At 43.4% G+C, this 21,381-nt stretch overlaps 3 protein-coding genes across 7 annotated transcripts in view; all 3 read right to left on the minus strand.

Annotated features, from left to right (window-relative positions):
• LOC134401294 (protocadherin beta-16-like) overlaps positions 1 to 21,381 on the minus strand; it is a 98,414-nt gene that overhangs the window by 17,569 nt on the left and 59,464 nt on the right. The gene's annotated exons all lie outside the window — the stretch shown is intronic.
• On the minus strand, positions 7,713 to 10,577 carry LOC134401221 (protocadherin beta-16-like). Its single transcript, XM_063129972.1, has one exon. It carries the CDS (start codon positions 10,194 to 10,196, stop codon positions 7,713 to 7,715), a length of 2,484 nt encoding a protein of 827 aa, XP_062986042.1. The 5' UTR covers positions 10,197 to 10,577.
• LOC134401010 (protocadherin beta-16-like) lies at positions 18,491 to 20,950 on the minus strand. The gene has a single exon (XM_063129696.1). The coding sequence runs from the start codon at positions 20,918 to 20,920 to the stop codon at positions 18,491 to 18,493; it is 2,430 nt and encodes an 809-aa protein (XP_062985766.1). The 5' UTR covers positions 20,921 to 20,950.

Here is a 21,381-nt window from a genome sequence, read left to right on the forward strand (position 1 = left end):
GAGTAAACACATATAGAACAATGCCCATAAATAGAAGGGGGAGGGAGGTTGAGGCTGCAAAGAGGAACACGAGGCAAGACTGAAAAAATGGCTGCAACTTTGGGTGCAGAAAGAAAAGGAACACGCCCCTTAGGGAGCTGATTGGCTTTAAAAAAAAAATAGAAAAAGAAAGAATGCTTAGGAACGATACAATTGGGCACATAACAGATCATACTACGACCTATAAGAATAACATCACAAAATAATACGACAGGAAGGGTAAGCGATAAAACGATAAAAGCCAAGCGTCATGTGGCGGAATAAGACGGAAAACGCCATGAAAAACGTTTATAAGTGATTTATCCACTTATGTGTAGATCCGCTCCAAGTAAACAATGAACGCTGGATCATCCCCGTCTACATGTTTGTTGACACTCTCAAAGAGTTCTAGCTCTATCTCGAAGGCTGGCTCAAGACTTTCCCTCTCCTATCTCTCACACCTTCTCTTGTCTTAGCTATATCAGCTGCAGCTTGCAGTTTTTCCTCAGACCTTAGGTTCAGCTGATGACATTCTGACATTCTTTAGGCCAAGACACCAGCAAAAAATATCATTTTTAAAAAACCCTTTACAATTAACCCTTCATCTCTCCATTTTTGTTTCAAAACAAACACATCAGGTAAAAATGGTTTCTTCACAACTGTTTCCAGTGTTTGGCTGTTTTGGGTTTTGCATATGTTTCGGGCAACAGATAGTGCCTCACACTAGAGTTGGGGGAGGGGGCGGAAGAATGCAATTAACGTCCTCTCCAACCTGCTTTCAATCAGGCACCTTGGAATACAGAAGATATCAGGGAGCTGAAGCAGGAAGGACGATGACTGGAGCGCCGATGGCAGAAAACTCAACTTATATCTGACAAGACATGACATAGAGAACATCTTCGTTCCTATGGGGTGGCAATACATGCAGCGAAGAAAGCTTTCTTCTCTGCATGCATTGCATCTGCGAATTCGCATCCAGGTAACTGTTCAGGGTGGCGAGGGGTCTAATTCAGACACCTTCCCCTCTGAACCCAATCTTAGAGCCTTCAGTAGTTCACTGTGATGCCTTTAGTGATCATTTCACAGATAAAATCTCTCAGATAAGAGCCAATTTAGATGCCATCGTTAGAAGCTGACAATGAAGCGTCCAGCAACTCTGCAAGTAGGATTATATTGGATCAGTTTCAGTTGGTGAGTACCGAGGACATGGAGAAGCTGCTTGGACAAGTAAGGAAGACAACTTGTCCTCTTAATCCCTGTCCTTTGTGGCTGGCCGCCCGGGGAGGAGATGCAGTTAGACTACAACTACAACATATTATTAATGCATCTCTCAGGGAGGGGAGTTTTCCACCATGTTTAAAAGAAGCAGTGTACGGCCGCTTCTAAAAAAGCCCTCCCTGGACCCCTGGACTTTAATAACTATAGTCCGGTATCAAATCTTCCATTTTTGGGCAAAGTGATCGAGAGGGCAGTTGCCTTCCAACTCCAAGCAGTCTTGGATGATACAAATTTTCTAGACCTATTTCAAACTGGCTTCCGAGCAGGATATGGAGTTGAGTCAGCTATCGTCACCTTAGTGGATGATCTCCGCATGAGTATTGACAGGGGGAGTGTGTCCCTGTTGGTACTTTCGGACCTCACAGCAGTTTTCGAAACCATCGACCATGGTATCCTTCTGGAACGCCTGAGCAGTTTGGGAATCGGGGGCACTGTGCTCCCGTGGTTCTGGTCCTACCTCTTGGGCAGCTTCCAGATGGTGATGCTTGGGGATAGTTGCTCCTCAAAAAGGACCTGTTGTATGGCGTACCACAAGCCAGCATTCTTTCCCAATGCTGTTTAACATCTACATGAAACCGCTGGGAGAGATCATCCGGAGGTATGGAGTGAGTTGTTATCAGTATGCCGATGATACCCAAATATATTTCTCTATGCCTTCGACAACAGTGTCAGCTAAGGATAGTGTGTCTCCTCTGAAAGAATGCTTGGAGGTGGTAATGGGCTGGATGGGGGGAAACGAACTGAAGCTGAATCCAGACAAGACAGAGGTGCTTGCTTATACCCTCCTCATTCTTTGTGAAAACCCGAAAAGTTTCAAGGATTGGAAGAGGCACTGCTGCAGTTCCCTGGGAAACAAAGTCAAAGTCTGAGAGGAGCTTGCAAGCTCCTCAGTGAAGCTGGGGCAATAATTTTGATGCCAGGGGAGAGCAACAGGAAAATCACTGCAGTTGGTTCTGGTGAGCAGTAAAACCAATGTCTAGTATCCCCACAACCCCTAAAAGAATCATCAGAGGAAACTTACTGGAAAGAGTGAACAGGGCAATGGGTGCAGAAGGTTATAAACTAAAAGGAAACATAGGAATAATACAAAAAACAGGACTATTAATAATTTTGCACCAAGGGGCAGTATGGAGAATCAACAGAATGAGGGTGATGGGAAGAAACGGATATAAATACTAACTCATTACCAAACAAAAAGCTAATTCAATTCTAATAAATCCAATATGGTTTAATCATATGGCAATTTGCTCACCTGTTCTCTTGATTCTTTATCAGCAACCTGCTGCATAATATCTTGGGAACCAGAAGACGCCCTGTGGTTCACAGGGATGTTGGGGTCCCCCACAGAAAAAACAGGAATGAGAGGCCTGAGAAATCTGAATTCACTGCTTAAGGATCCACCAGTCAAGCAAACATCATAGTGGTAAGTCCTGGAAAGTGACCCACTCTGAGAATCAGAACAATTCTCTGGGATATCAGGTCTGGCAGGTGGGAAGTGAGGAGCTACAGGGATAAAGGTTTCTCTGGAACCTTTCTTGTAGATTTTGATGATAACGAAGGAGACAATGCAAACCAGGAACACAAATGAGACTGCAGCCAAGCAGATCACCAAGTACAAGGTCAAGGTCCCATCTTCTTCGTGTTCCTGCTGACTGACATCCACCATTTTCATATAAGGATCGGAGAAGCCATCCACCAGAAGTATGTTGAGAGTCACAGTGCTGGACTGTGGAGGGAGCCCATTGTCTCTGACCAGAATAACAAGCCTCTGTTTGTTGGTATCTCGCTCATTCAATGGTCTCCTTGTGTTCACCTCTCCATTCTGGGCTCCTATGCTGAAGAGGCCGGGGTCTGTGGCCTTCAGCAGTTCATAAGAGAGCCAAGAGTTCTGACCAGAGTCTCCATCCACGGCCACCACTTTGGTGACCAGGTACCCGGCCTCCCCTGACTTCGGCATCAGCTCATTGTAGGTGGTTGTGCTGTTCTGAAGGGGATAAAGGAAGAAGGGAGCATTGTCATTTTCGTCTGTAACACTGATTCGGATGAGAACTTCTGAGCTCAGTGGAGGAGAACCGCCATCTGTTGCCCTCACTGTAACTTGGAAATCTTTTATGTGCTCATAATCCAGAGACCTGACGGCATACACATTTCCAGTTTCAGAGTTCACGGAGATGTAGGAGTCAACAGGACCATCACCATTTTTCACAGGCAACAAGGAATAAGTCACTTTGGCATTCTGCTCCATGTCCAAATCAACAGCATGGACTGAGCCAATGAGCAGACCCGGAATATTGTTCTCTCGAATCTGCATCTCATGAAAAGGCTTTTGAAATACTGGAGGGTTGTCATTGACATCTGAAATGTGAATAGTAATCATTCTTGTAGAAGTGAGCCTGGGAGAGCCCCGATCAATGGCTGTGATGGTAATATTATATTCGGGGACTTTCTCTCTGTCCAGGGGACTTTGGATCACAAGCTGGTAATAATTGTTCACAGTGACTTTTAATACAAAGGGAAGGTTTATCTCCATGGAACAGACAGCTTTGCCATTGCCCCCAGAGTCCTGGTCTGTGATGCTGAAGATGGCCACCACTTTGTCCAGTGGAGAATCTTCTCGTATGATGTTTGCAAGGGATATGACTGATACCTCTGGGGCATTGTCATTCACATCCTCAATCTCTACTAGGACCTTGCAGTGCCCAGAAAGACCCCCACCATCTGTTGCTCTGATATTCATAGCATAAGTAGTTTCCTTTTCATAATCCATCTCTCCCCGAACAGTTATCTCTCCTGTCTTTTCATTTAAATGAAACAAATTGTATATTTTTTCATGCATCCGATAGAATGAGTAGGAGATCTGTGCATTTGAACCAAAATCTAAATCTCTGGCTTCCACTTTGCAGACCAGGGTATCCCGAGGACTGTTTTCCTTTAATCTTATTTTATATTCAGACTGAATAAACTCAGGAGAATTATCATTAATATCCAGAACATTAATGTTTATTTGAACTGTGCCTGTTCTCTGTGGCATCCCTCCATCAACAGCCATGACAGTCAGTCCAAAGTGTGGCTCCTTCTCTCTGTCTAGTGGCCTCTCCAGAACAAGATCCACATATTTGCTTCCATCCTCGTTCATTTGCACATCAAGCCAGAAATGCTCATTGGGGCTGAGTATGTAGTTTTGGATGCTATTTTCTCCCAGGTCCTCATCTTGGGCAGATTCCAAGGGGAATCGCATATTTGTAGGAACATTCTCAGGAATTTCCAGCTCAAATTCATTTTTAGAGAATTTGGGAGCATTGTCATTCACGTCTTCTATCTGTAGTTCAATACTATACAGAGCTAAGGGATTGTCCAGCACAATTTGAAACAGTAGTAAGCAAGGCTCAGTCTGTCCACACAAAGCTTCTCGGTCTGTTTTATCATCCATCAACAGATTCCCAGAGAGGGTATCGAGGTGGAAATATTGCTTAGCGCTTTTGGAAACTAACCTGGCTGTGCGAACAGAGAGCTCCCCTATTCCCAGTTTCAAATCCTTCAGCACGTTAGCCACCAGAGACCCACTTTTCTTTTCTTCAGGCACAGAGTAGTGTATTGGGGCACATAATACTCCAGACCCAAAGAGCAATACAAATAGATACAGACCTTGCCTCTTCCTGAAGCAGTCTTCCATGGTTCTAGACTTTTCCTTGTAAGATCTTGAAGTTCTGTCAAAAATTCCAATTTTCTGTTTTTCTCCTATGACTAGATGTGTTATTTTGCCAATTATTTTGCCATACTTGCTTCTTTACTCTCTCGATTTTTATATTTCCATCACAGACCAGGATCCTTCTTCCCTCTGGTTCAATTTTTTTCTGTTTGTAGCTTTTGCAGTGCTGCTACAAAACAAGATCCTGATTTGCAAAGAATGTGTTTGCCAATGCCGCCACCTCGTGGTTCAATGAGGAAAAGAAAACTTCATATATTGGCCAAAGAAAAGCAGTCCAGTATGTATCAGGTTTAGATATCTATCTATATCTATCTATCAATCTGTCTATTACATAGGGCTGCCATTCATATATGAGATCATTATTTTCCTCCTTATGTGCCTAAAAAAGCAAAGCAAATTATATTTCACAGCTTTATTCATGATGCTTGTGAACCTGAGCATTTGCACATGTGCTGTTCTTTCAAAGGGTCTCAAGCATCAATAGACTATACTATTTATTTAAAAACATTTATATCCCGCCCTATATCATTAAGATCTCAGAGCGGCATACAGATAAAAGCATACAGTACAAAACAATAAATATGCACAGTTAAAACAAATTAAACCATGAACCAAGTTAAAACAATATATAATTTAAAAGCAGTTAAAGCAGTTAAAACAACGTGCCAGTGAGTAACCATCAAAGGCTTTGTTAAAAAGCCATGTTTTTACTTGGTGCCAAAATGAAATCAGTGTTGGCACCAATCGAGCCTCCAAGGGGAGGGCATTCCACAGTTGGGGTGCCACCACAGATAAAGCCCTCTCCCTTGTCCCATCATAACGTATATGTTGCATTGGTGGGATGTGGAGAAGGGCTCCTCCAAAAGATCCAAGGTCTTGGGCAGGCATATATAAGGAGAGGCGCTCTCTCAAGTATCGAGGTCCCAAGCCGTTTAGGGCTTTAAACGTCATTACCAACACCTTGAATTCCGACCGGACGCATATAGGCAGCCAGTGCAGCTCCTTTAAGACCGGTGTTATGTGGTCTCTGTAAGATGTACCCACCAGCAGTCTAGCTGCTGCATTTTGCACTAGCTGCAACTTCTGTGTCATCTTCAAGGGCAGCCCCATGTAGAGTGCATTGCAGTAGTCTAATTGGGAAGTTACCAGTGCATGCACTACTGTGGCTAGGTTGTCCCTGTCCAGGAAAGGCCATAGCTGGCGGATCAGCCGAAGCTGACCCCAAGTACTCCGTGCCACAGAGTCCACCTGGGCCTCCAGTGACAATGATGGGTCTAGGAGTACTCCCAAGCTACGCACCTGCTCCTTCAGAGGGAGCGCCACCTCATCCAGAATGGGCCACTTACCCAATTCCCAGACTCGGGAACCACCAATCCACAGAGCTTCCATCTTATCAGGATTCAGCTTCAGTTTATTGGCCCTCATCCAGCCCATTACAGCCTCCAGGCACTGGTCCAGCACCTTCACAGCCCCAGCTGACTCCAACGACAAGGAGAAGTAGAGCTGAGTATCATCGGCATAGTGATGGCACCCAACCCCAAAACCCCTAATGACCCCACCCAACGGCTTCATATAGATGTTGAACAGCATGGAGGATAGAATAGAACCCTGTGGCACTCCACAGCTTAATTGCCATGGGGTGGAACAGGAATCCCCCAATACCACTCTCTGGGATCGGTCCTGCAAGTAGGAGCAGAACCACTATAACACAGTGCCTCCTACTCCCATCTCGCTGAACCGACCCAGTAAGATACCATGATCAATGGTATCAAAAGCTGCCGAGAGATCCAGGAAGATCAACAAGGTAGCACTCCCCTTGTCTTTCACCCGGAGTAGGTCGTCAGTCAGAGCCACCAAGGCCGTTTCAGTGCTGTGCCCTGGCCTGAAACCAGACTGGAATGGGTCCAGATAATCCGTTTCTTCCAAGAATGTCTGAAGTTGCTCAGCCACCACCCGCTCAAGCACCTTGCCCCAAAAGGGGATATTAGCGATGGGGCGGTAGTTCTCACATACCTCTGGGTCCAGGGAGGGCCTCTTCAGGAGAAGGTGCACTACAGCCTCTTTCAAGGTTGTTGCTGACACATACCTTTTAGCCATTCAAACATTACGGATTTAAAAATATAATTAAATAATCCTTCACATCTGACACATAAATTCCTTTTTCATATGACTGGGCTGAATTTACACCTCGTGTCATTTGGATTCAATACCATTATGGTGACGCTATATCAATCTTGTGCATTTATATCTCCTAGCACACATAGTGTCATCTGTTGCAGGGTTTTTGTTTTTTTTATAAAACAGAATAAAAAGCAGGAAATAATGTTAGAAAAGTGGTATATTGAATAGGGAGACCATATGAAGAGGAGGACAGGCCTCCTGTATCTTTAACAGTTGTATAGAACAGGGAATTTCAGCAGGTGTCATTTGTATGTATGCAGCACCTCAAGAAACTCTTTCTTAGAATCATAGAATAGTAGAGTTGGAAGGGGCCTATAAGGCCATTGAGTCCAACCCCTTGCTCACTTAAACCTGCAGGAGTCCTGCCATCATGACCAGATACAAAAGAGGGCAGAGCTCCTGCAGATAGCCTGGAGAGATTTTAATAATCAGTTGAAACTATTTAACCATTTTAAAGATCTCTTGCATTCAGGCTTCCCTCATTGATGCAGTGGGACCATAAGTTGCCAAGGGTTTTGTTAGATATTCAAACCTTCGGCATCTTGAATTTAAAACTACATGAAAAGTATTCAAAACAATTTCTCACCTGCCTCATGAGTTTACTTTCTTCAGCACGACTAAGTAGTCCTTGGGAACCATCTGAATTCCTTGGATTCACCTGAGTGTTAGGAGGCTCCACAGAAAAAACAGGAAATAGAGGCCTGAGAAACCGGAACTCACTATTCAGAGACCCGCCAGCTAAGCACACCTCATAGTTGTAGGCCTGGGAAAGAGATCCAGTACCAGAATCTGCATAGTTCTCCTGGGAGTTCGGTCCCACAGGGAACGTACATGCAGAGTTATGGGTCCCTAAGAAGTTCCTGTGTTTCTGAATCTTGACTGCAGCAAACACCATTACAGAAAGGAGAAAAACAGATGAGATGGCTGCCAAGCATATGATCAAATACGTAGTCAGGGTACGGTCTTCTTCCTCTACTACTTCATCCTTAGGGACATCCATCATTTTCATATACGGGTCAGAGAAACCGTCCACCAGAAGAATTCTTAGCGTTGCAGAGGTGGACTTGGGAGGATGTCCATTATCTCTGACCATCACAATAAGATTCTGCTTGAAGCTGTCTCGATTACTGATGGGCCTCATGGTTCTCACTTCTCCATTTTGGGCCCCCACAGTGAACAGACCAGGATCTGTGGCCTTCAGCAGTTGATAGGAAAGCCAAGAGTTCTGACCAGAATCTCGGTCTGCTGCCACTACCTTGGTGACCAGGTAGCCGGCATCTGCTCCGCGGGGGACCAGGTCACTTGACAAGGAGGTGCTATTCTGAAGAGGGTAGAGGATGAAGGGGGCATTGTCATTTTCATCCACAATATGAACGTGGACAATAACCTCTGAGCTCAGTGGAAGGGACCCTTTATCCATAGCCCTCACCAACACACGGAAGTCTTTTATGTCCTCATAATCTATTGATCGAATGGCATACAGGTTCCCTGTTTCAGAGTTGATGGAGATGTAAGAAGATGCAGGGCCATCTCTGATCTTCCCAGGCGAAAGAGAGTAGGTCACTTTGGCATTCTGCTCCGTGTCCAGGTCAAAGGCACAGACTGAACCAATTAGTAGACCTGGAATATTGTTTTCTCGTAACTGCAATTCGTACTGGGATGTTTCAAACACCGGAGGGTTGTCATTGATATCTGAGATCTCAATGTTAATCATTCTCACCGACGTGAGCCTGGGGGAGCCTCGGTCAGTGGCGGTGATGGTGACGTTGTACTCAGAGACTTGTTCTCTGTCCAGTGGCCTTTGGGTCACAAGCTGGTAATAATTGTTCCCAATGGCTTTTAGCCCAAAGGGCAGCTTTGTCTCAGTAGTGCAGGCAGTTCTGCCATTGTCTCCAGAGTCTTGGTCTGTGACACTGAAGAGGGCCACCACGGTCTCTGTGGGAGAGTCTTCTGGTAAAGGACTGGTGGTGGAAGTTACAGTCACCTCTGGGACATTGTCATTCTCATCCTCAACCTCCACAATGACCTTGCAGTAAGCAGAGAGCCCTCCTCCATCTGTGGCTCTGATGTTCAGCTCATAATGACTGTTTTCTTCGTAATCAATATTATCTGCCAAAGTAAGCTCCCCGGTATGTTTATTTATTTTGAATGATCTGAGCACATTTTCAGCCACTTGACCAAAGGAGTAAGTGATATGAGCATTGGTGCCAATATCTCTATCACTGGCTTCAACTTTAGTGACCGTTCTATCCAAAGGACTGTTTTCTATCAATTTCACTTTGTATACAGATTTATTAAACTGGGGAACATTATCATTGATATCTAGAACTTCAACAATAATCTTTGTACTTCCACTTCTTTGTGGTATCCCTCCATCCACAGCTGACAGAATTAGGGAAATCTCTGGTTTCAACTCACGGTCTAATGTTTTCTCCAGTATCAATTCTGCATATTTGCTGCCATCAATGTGACTTTGCACATCCAGCCTAAAATGTTCATTAGGACTAAGTGTGTAATTTTGAACAGCATTTTCTCCTTTGTCTGAATCTTGAGCTCTTTCCAAAGGAATTCGGGTATCTCTGGGAGTTTGCTCTGGTATTTCAAAAATGAATTGATTTTTAGAGAATTTGGGAGAATTATCATTCACATCCTCTATTTGAATTTCAATTTTGAGTAGCTGCCATGGATTTTCCAGCACAATCTCTGAGACTAAAACACAAGGGTCATTCTGACCACACAGAGCTTCTCGGTCTATTTTATCCTTTAATATCACATTCCCAGAATGAGGGTCCAGCTGGAAATACTGCTTGGAGCTCTTAGACACCAGCCGGGCTTTTCTAGCCGACAGCTCCTTTACATCCACTTTCAAATCTTTTAGCACATTAGCTACAAGAGACCCACTTTTCTTTTCCTCTGGCACTGAATAGTGGAAAGGTTTACAAACCACCCAACAACTACATAGATATATACAAAACAAACAAACTTGCCTGTTATGATGGCATATTTCCATTTTTGTAGCCTCTCCCAAGACAGATTTGAAACTTGGTAAAGCAGTCACTGTAGTTTCTGTTTCATCAGTTATAATCCCCAATTTGAAACCTTTTCCTTTGATAAACTTCTTTCATTAATAGATGCAGCGGTGTGACGTTCTGCTGGCTTTTTCTTCGAGATTCCTTTTACTAATGGTGAGACCTTTCTGGCAAAGTATCTAGCTCTGATTTCTACTGCTTTGAGCAATGGCACCACCTTGTGTTTGAAGGAAAACACTGCAGTTGTGTATTTCCCAATCGCTCTGTAATTATTGATGTGCATAGAACATTCTTTTGAATTTAAAGCTTGTAATGATTATGTTTTGTAAGGGTTAAACAATATTGTATAAATACACTAGTTTAAAAATCTAGGGGTCACCTTTCATAATCTAGTCAATGCATACACTATCTTTAAACTCAGTAAAACATGTACAATATCACACACGCATGGCTTTTCAATCTCCATACACTCCCTGCATTTTAAATTCTCCCTTTTCCATTTTTTTGTCCAAAGGGAAGAGGGAGGCGGAAAGATAGTTAGCAAGGGTTTAATGACTGCTTTATATAAGATATTGCTGGGATTAGAAGAGCAACACGAACATTACAAAATGACATGGGATCAAGATATGGAGAGACAGTTGAGTAGTCAAGAGTGGAAAAGATATGGAACCAACGTCTATTAAAGACTATGTCGGTAAGAATAAAGGAAAATTATTATAAATTGATATGGAGGTGTATTTAACACCAGTAAGACTACACCAAATGGATAAAAATTTGTTGGAGAGGTTTTCAGGAAAAAGGCACTTATTTCCATATGTGGTGGACTTGTGAAGCTATTCAGAGGTTTTGGCAAATAGTATTTAAAGAGATAAGTGGTATAATGGGATGGAAGGTAAAGACAGGGCCAAGGATAGCACTGTTATCAATATATGAAGGGGTTAAATATACACAAAACAGCAAAGATTTAATAAACAACTTATTAACTGCAGCTAGATTAATAATTGCCAGGAATTGGAAGGAACAAAGGGATTATCAAATAGAAGAATGGTATAAAGAAGTCTGGGATATAGCTATTAAACACTCATGAGTAGTATTCAAGTTAAGAGAGGAGTGCTGAAGTGAAATGACTTTGATGAGGTTTGGAGTCCATTTGTTAAATTTGTATTAGGAAAAGGGAAAGGGAGTAAACCGTTGCAGGATACATTACCATTTTGGAAAGGAGAATAAGGGTCCCGGGGGGGTGGGGTGCACGAGACAGTGTTATATTATTTCAATAAGTTCTTTTTTAATTTCATTATTGTGGTATATTAAGTTGATGTAGTGTACCGAGGGCCTTTTTTGTCATGCAAAGAAGGCCAGAAAGGGCGGGAGGCGCCCGGAGGCAGATGACGTCATGAGAGAAACCCACAAAAATCCGTGAGTCCCCAGTAATGAGCATGCATTAAAACACTCATCTGATTATGCCCTTTGTATTGAGGAATTTAAATTGCTATTGGAAGAGTTGATAAAGTGCTGTAGACATTCCTTTGAGGAAACTACCAGGGCAATATTCTCCCACTTCAAGGAGAGGTGGCTTTTGCACCTCCAACCTAAGTCATGCTATTTTGGGGTCCATCACACTGAGATACGATCAGTGGTTTCCACCAACATTTCATGAGCGCGTCAAGCAATGGTCCCTTTCACATGCCTTCCTGGTATTGCCATTGTATTGGTGAAATCTCTTTTCACTGGTTCCCTCTTCTGCTATTGCACCTGCCCTACCTCATCCCCTTCTCCTTCCCCCTCCAGTTCATTGGTTCTTGTGGTTGATGCACATTGTGATGGGCGTGAGTACCTCCCCCGCCCCCAGTTTTGTTGTCTAGCATTTTAGTGATTTAGCATTTCATTGGCTGGGCGCTGTTTCTGTCTTTAGAAGTGAGATGATGTTGTCTTCTGCTCAGGGTCTTCGTGCTCCCTCCCTCCCTTCCTCTTCCCAGCTGAGTGGTTCTGCACACTGGAGGAGAACCGCCCCACCCTCTTCTTTTGTCAGCAAGACTGCTCTTCAGTGAACCCCGCCCCCCACAAGAAGGGACGTTCTGCAACATAGTGTGAGAACAGTAATACACGGGGATGCAAGGGCAGTTTTATTCTGCATGGAGAAAAATACCACACTTTCCCCGCCCTAGAAAAACATGGGAAATGGAGGGAAATTGGTGAGATGACTGCAGGACAGGAACGACATCGTGTGAAGACTGCAGGGCAAAATGGTAAACAAGGCAGGACAAAAGTGTGATAATATGCTGGTGTGATGGAACTAGATCTGAGAACTTCTAAGGGATCCTCTGGAGAAGAAAAGCCCCCAAATCTGGATTTCCCCTCAGACCAGTTTCCATGTTTGTTTCCCATACACCCAAACTGGCGTACAATCAATCAATCAACACTTTAATTTGGCTATCAGAAGAAAAAAAGGGGGGAGTTGGAAGGGGGCAGGGGACAGAATTACCCTGCTCAGGCTGAAAACAACTTCTACTAAATTTCATGGCGGATAGAATTAAGGTTAGGGTTGTGAGGGGAAGCATGCTGTGAGGTTAAAAAAAATATCTCCTGGGCTGCACAATATAAGCATGTTTCAGAAGGAAACGAGAGAGAAACTACGCCTTTTCCATTTCCCACTTTTATGACCCAGTTCAGTACTTGTAACGTGGAATGGGAACTTCAGTTGCATGATAGCCTCAGTTGCATAGGTTCCATGTTTGTGTTCAAGAGACACAGACTAATCTGTGACTTGGGTCCACCACTTTCCACTGCTAGCTATCCAGCTCCAAGCAGGCGCTAACCACATCGTGGGATATCATAACATGTGCATATTGCCTAAGGGTGTGGCCCATAACAGCTGTGATTTACTTGCATTTTGGAGCTTGAGTGAACATGTGCCACAAAGTATGCAAGTATGTTACATGTATTGTTGATAAGAATTTATTGTATTTTATATTAGTGTTACTCATTATAATCTGTGCACTAATTATAAATATAGAGTGATTAGCTATATATGCTATGAGTTAGCTTTAAGTGCAAATTGTGTTCTTGGAGCTGGGATAAAGAAGTTCACCCCAAGTAGTGAAAAAGCTCATTATCTCATGAGGAGATGGACCTTTGTAAGGGTGCTTCTGAAGTTAGCTTTAAACCTGGCTTCCTTATAGAGAGGTCCTCCTGAGGTCATGACTCAGTCCCAAAAGTAGAGGTGCATAGATATATGTTAAGGTAAGGAAATGGAGATTGAGAGCATCATCACACAGAAGGAAATTGGGTTTCCTTACCATCACTTCTCTGCCCCCATATTTGTCCCTCATTACTTTCTCTTTCTGCCTGAAGGGGAAAGAGGAAGTAAACAGAGACCACATGGCCCATTCAGGGTCCATTTTAATCACACTGCTTTTCCTGCGCACAGCAGGAGATCAAGGCATATTCAATGTTTTAAAAAAGAGTCGGATTAAAAGGGGTCTATTTTGTGATGGAAAAATGAGCAGAAGGAGTGGGAGGTGGATGTTGTCTAAAGGACACACACATATCCATAAGTGGACAGCAGTGAGCGTGTGATAAAATGCTAGTCTGATGAACCTAAATGTTAGCTGGAATGTTATAAATAGTTAGATGAAAATAGATAATGAGGACTGGAGGATGGAGTCACAGTGGAAGGGATCACTGGTCACAGATGATGATAGTGATGATGATGATTTCATTTCTATACCATCCTATAGTCGAAACTCTCTGGGCAGTTTGCAACAAGTAATAACATATCATATAAAAATACAGCATAAAATATAGCATAAAATTTTATATATACAAAATTTAAAAGAATTTAGACAGCTAAAAACAGTTTCAATAAAATAGTAGACCTGTTTAGATGACTGGCATAAATGCCCCAACATATGCCACTAAATGCCTAGGAGCAGATAGATTTGGATGTGTTTGATGAGAAAGGCAGCCTTTCTTCAGAAGAAGTGGTAATATAGGGCACATTGCCAGAAGACTTATGGCAGAGAAGGGGGATGTTGGGAAGAGTATTCATGAGTTGGAGAAGCCTGAACAAGCTCTGGAACAGCAGTTGGGGGAGATGAAAATTCAGCTGGAAAAGTGGGGTGGGGGGGATGAGATGCAGGGCATATGCCAAATTGAACCTGGAAGTGAACCATCAAGTTATGAATCATAGAATCATAGAATAGCAGAGTTGGAAGGGGCCTACAAGGCCATCGAGTCCAACCCCCTGCTCAATGCAGGAATCCACCCTAAAGCATCCCTGACAGATGGTTGTCCAGCTGCCTCTTGAAGGCCTCTAGTGTGGGAGAGCCCACAACCTCCCTAGGTAACTGATTCCATTGTCGTACTGCTCTAACAGGAAGTTTTTCCTGATGTCCAGCTGGAATCTGGCTTCCTTTAACTAGTTTGAGTGGGAACTACGAGCTTTTGATGGGGAGGAGGAAAGAAAGAGAAAGCAGCTGATGAGACAGCTGTGAGAGATGGAAATGGCACTGGAAGATGAGAGGAAGCAGTGCGCCATTGCTGTGTCTGCCAGAAAGAAACAGGAAAGGGACCTAAAGAAACTGAAGGCTAACATAAGCTCTTCTAACAAAAGTCATGATGAAGCCATCAAATAGCTCCAGAATTTGCAGGCCCAAATGAAAGATTACATGTGGGAGCTGGATGGTGCACGTGTCTTCAGAATAGAAATGAACTGTTCATCCTAGTTATAGAAACCTGAAACCTCAGACATATAGTCAACAGTGAGGTGTGCAATCACGTGAGTAGTTGCAGAAGGAACCTATAGAAATATATTACAGATAGTGGTTTGAATGTTGATCTCTCTGGCCAGTGGTTCTCAAACTGGGCAGGCTCCTACTTGGGACTGCAGGACATCTGAAGTGGGACCCAAAGTTGCAGGGAATTCTAGGACCTTGAGGCAGTTGGATAAGGCCTGGATGGCTTGAGTAACCCCAAGGAGATTAGGTCCCTCTCTGCCACTCATAATCTGGGAGAAAGAAGCCCATGAAGAGCTGCAGCTTTGTTCTAATTATAGTTCCTTATATCTAGCTTTAGAAAAGGGGTCAGAGTTATTGTGTTCTAGGCCCAAATACAACACTAGATATACTGAATTATATTTGCTTGCTCTTGTGCTATGGAACAACAGTCCGACCGATACAGCATCAGATTAGCTAAATATTTCTGTGTCTTGAATACTACCCTCAAAGCCACCTTTAGCCACCACTCCTTCCCAGGTTTTGGAGAAGCTATTTGCCCCTTCCTGCCTTACCTTGACCCAAAGATATAGCAAAGGGTGACCCAAACCTGACTGTCCCTAGTAAAACTTAAATAATCTGACTGTAAATCAAAAAAGAATCCTGCTGGAGCTGCTATTGAGAACAAGGAGATTGCATGGTCAGTACTGGGGGAGAAGAATCGTGGAGTCAGGGCTGTGGTGTCTTTGCACATGATGCAGTAACCTCACTGAACTTGAGCAGCTCAGAGCCCAGGCCCTGGTCAGCACCTGGATGGGAGACCACCTGGAGTTTATACTCCCTGGAATTTCACTGAAGAAAGGTAGGATATGGAGGAGGAGGAGTTTTCAGGATAAATCTCCAAGCTGTGAATAAGCTCAGAGTTTCCTCATTTCGGATTCATTTATTCCAGGGGGCAGTCAGAGATGAGCTGGTATGCTAGAAGGTAACCACCATACCTGTACATTTGAGTGAAGCAGAGGCAGCTGGACAACCATCTGTCAGGGATGCTTTAGGGTGGATTCCTGCATTGAGCAGGGGGTTGGACTCGATGGCCTTGCAGGCCCCTTCCAACTCTGCTATTCTATGATTCTATGATTCTATGAAGCATGGCATGTACAGAAGGCTTCTTGCACATGTAGTTGCTAATGCTACCAGTTTTAAGAGCCGGTGTAGACATGATGTTAAATGCATTGTTGGCAATCATGACTTTGCTTTAAAAAAAAAGAAAAGGAAATGTGTGGGGAGAGATCCTCTCGTATGATGTTTGCAATGCATAGAGAGGGGAGATTTGTAGCTCCAATGAAAATCCTCCCACATCCCTGTCATTAGCCCCGCCCCCAAAAGTCTTCATTGGGGCCAATGGAGGCTTTCCTTGTGGAGCTAGTAACAGGTGTGGAAGAGGGGTGTTGTTGGTACTAGTTTCCCCTCCTTGTGCAGGGTGGTCCCAGAGAAAATGGCCTCTTCATACCTTTTTTCCCCTAAGCACAGAGATGATTGCTAACAGTGTCTTTAGTGTTACATCTCGGTTGCCGCAAAGACACCCTGATCTCTTCATTCTAGCCCCCTCTTGCTCAGTGCTTCTGCCAAGGAGACAGCCATCATCCACTAATCATTGCTGCAGCCTTGCTTTTTCTTGCTAGAGGGAAGTTGCTGCCTAGGGTGTTTCTTTGCTTCCCTCCCTCTGTCATGGGCTGATATTTCCTACAGACGAAAAAGAATAGATCAGGGAGAAGCCACTACACCAAGAGAGAACAAGGAAGAGAAAAAGGAAGAGGAGTTTTCCTTGTTCCCACTAGCAAGTAGTGGCTCAATGCACAGGCCTGTGGCTCTCATTCTGCTAGGAACACCGTGTGCAGAGGATTAGAAGGTAGAACGCCAACTGCTTGTGGTGTGCCTTAGTCTGGTAGTTACTACAGCTATAAGGAGGCTTCTGTAAGAGTGCTTCTTTATTAAAAGCTAAGATATGAGTAGGTTGTATGAATCATCTGCACTAGATTTCCCCTTTCCCAGTCAATTATTCTTTTCTATCAGTAATAAGTTCCTTCCTTGGTTTATTAGGTTGATATGAGTGTTCCCTTATTTCAGTCCTCTTGCATTTGCCACCAAGAACTAAAAGCTGTGGGAAACATCAGCTGAAGTGAGATGGGTGAACAAGTCTCCCAGAATTATTTCCAATGAGACTTGCTGTGTCCCAGAGATTCAAGAGCAGAGTGGGAGTTCAAACATCTGAAGACTGTGGGGGAGACTTCTCAGCACCTTTGCCACACCCAAGTAACTCTTGCACCAGCTCCTGAGAATGTGGATCACAGCAGCAGCAGCAGCGAGATGATCAAGTCTAATGTAATAAGGGACTCTATGCTATATTTTATGAAACTGAGAAACTTTGGTTATTTGTTACTTTGTTTATTTACAGACTGTGAAGGTTTGAGGCCTATGAAGCCAAGGTAATAAGGTCTGTCTTATTAGGCCTTGGGTTTTCTGTTGGGAGGGGTATCCTTGAGAGGACTAGTTTCATTTCCCCAGTTAAGTTTCATTTCTTTAAGACTGAAACAATACCCTCTGTTTTGAGGAAAGTGGATATAAAAATGGGGCCAGAGAGAAGAAGGTCCAGGAAGACCAGAGCATGAGGAAGGAAGGAAGGAAGGAAGGAAGGAAGGAAGGAAGGAAGGAAGGAAGGAAGGAAGTGCAGCTAAGGTTAAAGAATTTGCATTTTTGCCTAAAATAAAATAAAATAAATCTCTTAATGCCTTTTATATCACTCAGTTCTATTGCCTAAATACCTTTATTTGTGATTTGCTTGTTTTAATTTACTAGTAAACTGTTGAGTTAAGCCACACATGGCTGGAGTGTCACTCACCTGACTTCTACAGCCTAAACCTCACATTATTAGGAAAGGGAAGGTAAAAGAAGGAAGGCAGGACTCTTAATGAGGCAGGAGATTCTAAGGAATTGCTCAGGAGGTCCAAGTGATTGGTGGAACCCTGACACAGACCCATTTATAATGCAGGAAGTAGACATATTGCTAGGATTAACTCAGCCGAGTTTTCCAACATCAGTTTTAATGTGAAAAAGAAGAAGTCCGCAGAACATCTCGTTCAACAATATGCAATTACTACTCTTCCATACCTGTACTTCTGCATCCCCCCACTTGAACTGAGGTGCCCTCACCTGATCTTCAGGCATCTCTTTGTCCCTACTCATCAGTGTTGAGAAATGCTTCAGATTAGTTCTAGTACTACTTGTCTTTTGGTCGATGCCATTATTTCTCTTGCTTGTGCTTCAGCACCATTTCCCCCCTTTAATTACTGTTGCAGCTTCTTTCCCCAGTATCAGTATCCACACAAACATAGATCAGGTAATGAATGAGATGTTGTCACAACAAGTACCCTGTCATAATTGTGATATGATAATGTCCCCAAATGCAAACAAATCAGAATGAGAACATGAACACATTTCAAGGAAAAGGACAGGTGATTTACAGCATGGAAATGAAAGTACTTTCACCTAAAACATCTGTACAATCATCTCACCTGTTCTTTTGATTCTTTATTGTCAACCTGCTGCATAATATCTTGGGAACCAGAAGACGCCCTGTGGTGCACAGGGATGTTGGGGTCCCCCACAGAAAAAACAGGAATGAGAGGCCTGAGAAATCTGAACTCGCTGCTTAAGGATCCACCAGTCAAGCAAACATCATAGTGGTAAGTCCTGGAGAGTGACCCACTCTGAGAATCAGAACAATTCTCTGGGAACTCAGGTCTGGTAGGTGGGAAGGGAGGAGGTGCAGGGATAAAGGTTTCTCTGGAACCTTTCTTGTAGATTTTGATGATAACAAAGGCGATAATACAAACCAGGAACACCAATGAAACTGCAGCCAGGCAGATCACCAAGTACACGGTCAAGGTCTCATCTTCTTCGTGTTCTTGTTGACTGACATCCACCGTCTTCAGATAGGGATCGGAGAAGCCATCCACCAGAAGTATGTTGAGAGTCACAGTGCTGGACTGTGGAGGGAGCCCATTGTCTCTGACCAGAATAACAAGCCTCTGTTTGTTGGTGTCCCGCTCATTCAATGGTCTCCTGGTTTTCACTTCTCCATTCTGGGCTCCTATGCTGAAGAGGCCGGGGTCTGTGGCCTTCAGCAGTTCATATGAAAGCCAAGAGTTTTGACCAGAATCGCCATCCACGGCCACCACCTTGGTGACCAGGTACCCAGCCTCCCCTGACTTGGGCATCAGCTCATTGCAGGTGGTTGTGCTGTTCTGAAGGGGATAGAGGAAGAAGGGAGCATTGTCATTTTCGTCTGTAACACTGATTTGGATAAGAACTTCTGAGCTCAGTGGAGGAGAACCGCCATCTGTCACCCTCACTGTAACTTGGAAATCTTTTATGTGCTCATAATCCAGAGACCTGAGGGCATACACATTTCCAGTTTCAGAGCTGATGGAGACGTAAGAGGTGACAGGACCATCACCAACCTTCCCAGGCAACAGGGAATAAGTCACTTTGGCATTCTGTTCCATGTCCAAATCAACAGCATGGACTGAGCCAATTAGCATACCTGGAATATTGTTTTCTTGAATCTGCATCTCATAAAAAGGCTTTTGAAATACTGGAGGGTTGTCATTGACATCTGAAATGTGAACATCAATCATTTTTGTTGAAGTGAGCCTGGGAGAGCCCCGATCAATGGCTGTGATAGTAATATTATATTCGGGGACTTTCTCTCTGTCCAGGGGACTTTGGATCACAAGCTGGTAATAATTGTTCACAGTGACTTTTAACACAAAGGGAAGGTTTATCTCCATGGAACAGACAGCTTTGCCATTGTCCCCAGAGTCCTGGTCTGTGATGCTGAAGATGGCCACCACTTTGTCCAGTGGAGAATCTTCTCGTATGATGTTTGCAAGGGATATGACTGATACCTCTGGGGCATTGTCATTCACATCCTCAATCTCTACTAGGACCTTGCAGTGCCCAGAAAGACCCCCACCATCTGTTGCTTTGATATTCATGTCATAACTGGTTTCCTTTTCATAATCCATCTCTCCCAATACACTGATTTCTCCAGTAATTTCATTTAAATGAAACAAATTGTATATTTTTTCATGCATCCGATGGAATGAGTAGGAGATCTGCGCATTTGAACCAAAATCTAAATCTCTGGCTTCCACTTTGCAGACCAGGGTATCCCGAGGACTGTTTTCCTTTAAGCTTACTATATATTCAGAGTGAATAAACTCAGGAGAATTATCATTAATATCCAGAACATTAATGTTTATTTGAACTGTGCCTGTTCTCTGTGGCATCCCTCCATCAACGGCTGTGAGAGTCAGTCCAAAGTGTGGCTCCTTTTCTCTGTCTAGTGGCCTCTCTAGAACAAGATCCACATTTTCCCTTCCGTCCTTGTTCCTTTGCACATCAAGCCAGAAATGCTCATTGGGGCTGAGTGTGTAGTTTTGGATGCTATTTTCTCCCAGGTCCTCATCTTGGGCAGATTCCAAGGGGAATCGCGTATTTATAGGAACATTCTCAGGAATTTCCAGCTCAAATTCAGTTTTAGAGAATTTGGGGGAATTATCATTCACATCTTGTATTTGAAGTTCAACACTGTAGACCTCTAAGGGATTGTCCAACACAATTTGAGACAGTAGTAAGCAAGGCTCAGTCTTGCCACAAAGAGCTTCTCGGTCTATTTTATCATTTATGAACAAATTCCCAGAGTGGGTATCAAGGTGGAAATATTGCTTAGTACTTTTGGAAACCAGCTGGGCTCTGCGAGCAGAGAAGTCCCCTATTCCTAGTTTCAAATCCTTCAACACATTAGCCACCAGAGATCCACTTTTCTTTTCTTCAGGCACAGAATAGTGAATTGACATACACATTGTTCCCAAAAGACAGAAAAAAATCAAAAGATACAGACCTTGTTTGTTCCTGAAAAAAGTTTCCATGGTTCAGAACTCTGTTTTCAATTTCAAATTTTGACTCTACACACAGAGAAATAAATTTTTGTTCTGCAGTGCTATTCCCTTCGTCTAAGACAAAATCTAGCTGTCTTTTTGTTTCAGACACACCTCTGTTCAAAGCTTCCTCTGAATGTCTTCAAAAAACAAAAATCTGAGTACAGAGTAATGTGTTTGCCTGTACTCCCACCATGTGGCCATGTAAGGAAACAACCACTAGGAATGTATATTTCTCAGTGTTCAGCAGTGCACACTACACTTGAAGGCTTATATGTTTTGTTTATCTATTCATAATAGACCTTCATGAATATAGGAAATCTTATGAAAATGTGGCCATATGGATGAGTGATAACTGAGAAAGTAGCTGAATGTTACTTGCTGTGAACTACTCTAATGATAATTCTGAAACTTTGGTTACAAGACCTGTTAAGCAAGGCATTTTTTGCACT

Source organism: Elgaria multicarinata, chromosome 7 (assembly GCF_023053635.1).
Source record: "Elgaria multicarinata webbii isolate HBS135686 ecotype San Diego chromosome 7, rElgMul1.1.pri, whole genome shotgun sequence".
In the NCBI taxonomy this organism is placed as follows: Eukaryota; Metazoa; Chordata; class Lepidosauria; order Squamata; family Anguidae; genus Elgaria; species Elgaria multicarinata.

Excerpts from the sequence above, each read along its gene's own strand:
- LOC134401010 (XM_063129696.1), bottom strand. The coding sequence starts at position 20,920 with ATGGAAACTTTTTTCAGGAACAAACAAGGTCTGTATCTTTTGATTTTT.
- LOC134401221 (XM_063129972.1), bottom strand. The coding sequence starts at position 10,196 with ATGGAAATATGCCATCATAACAGGCAAGTTTGTTTGTTTTGTATATAT.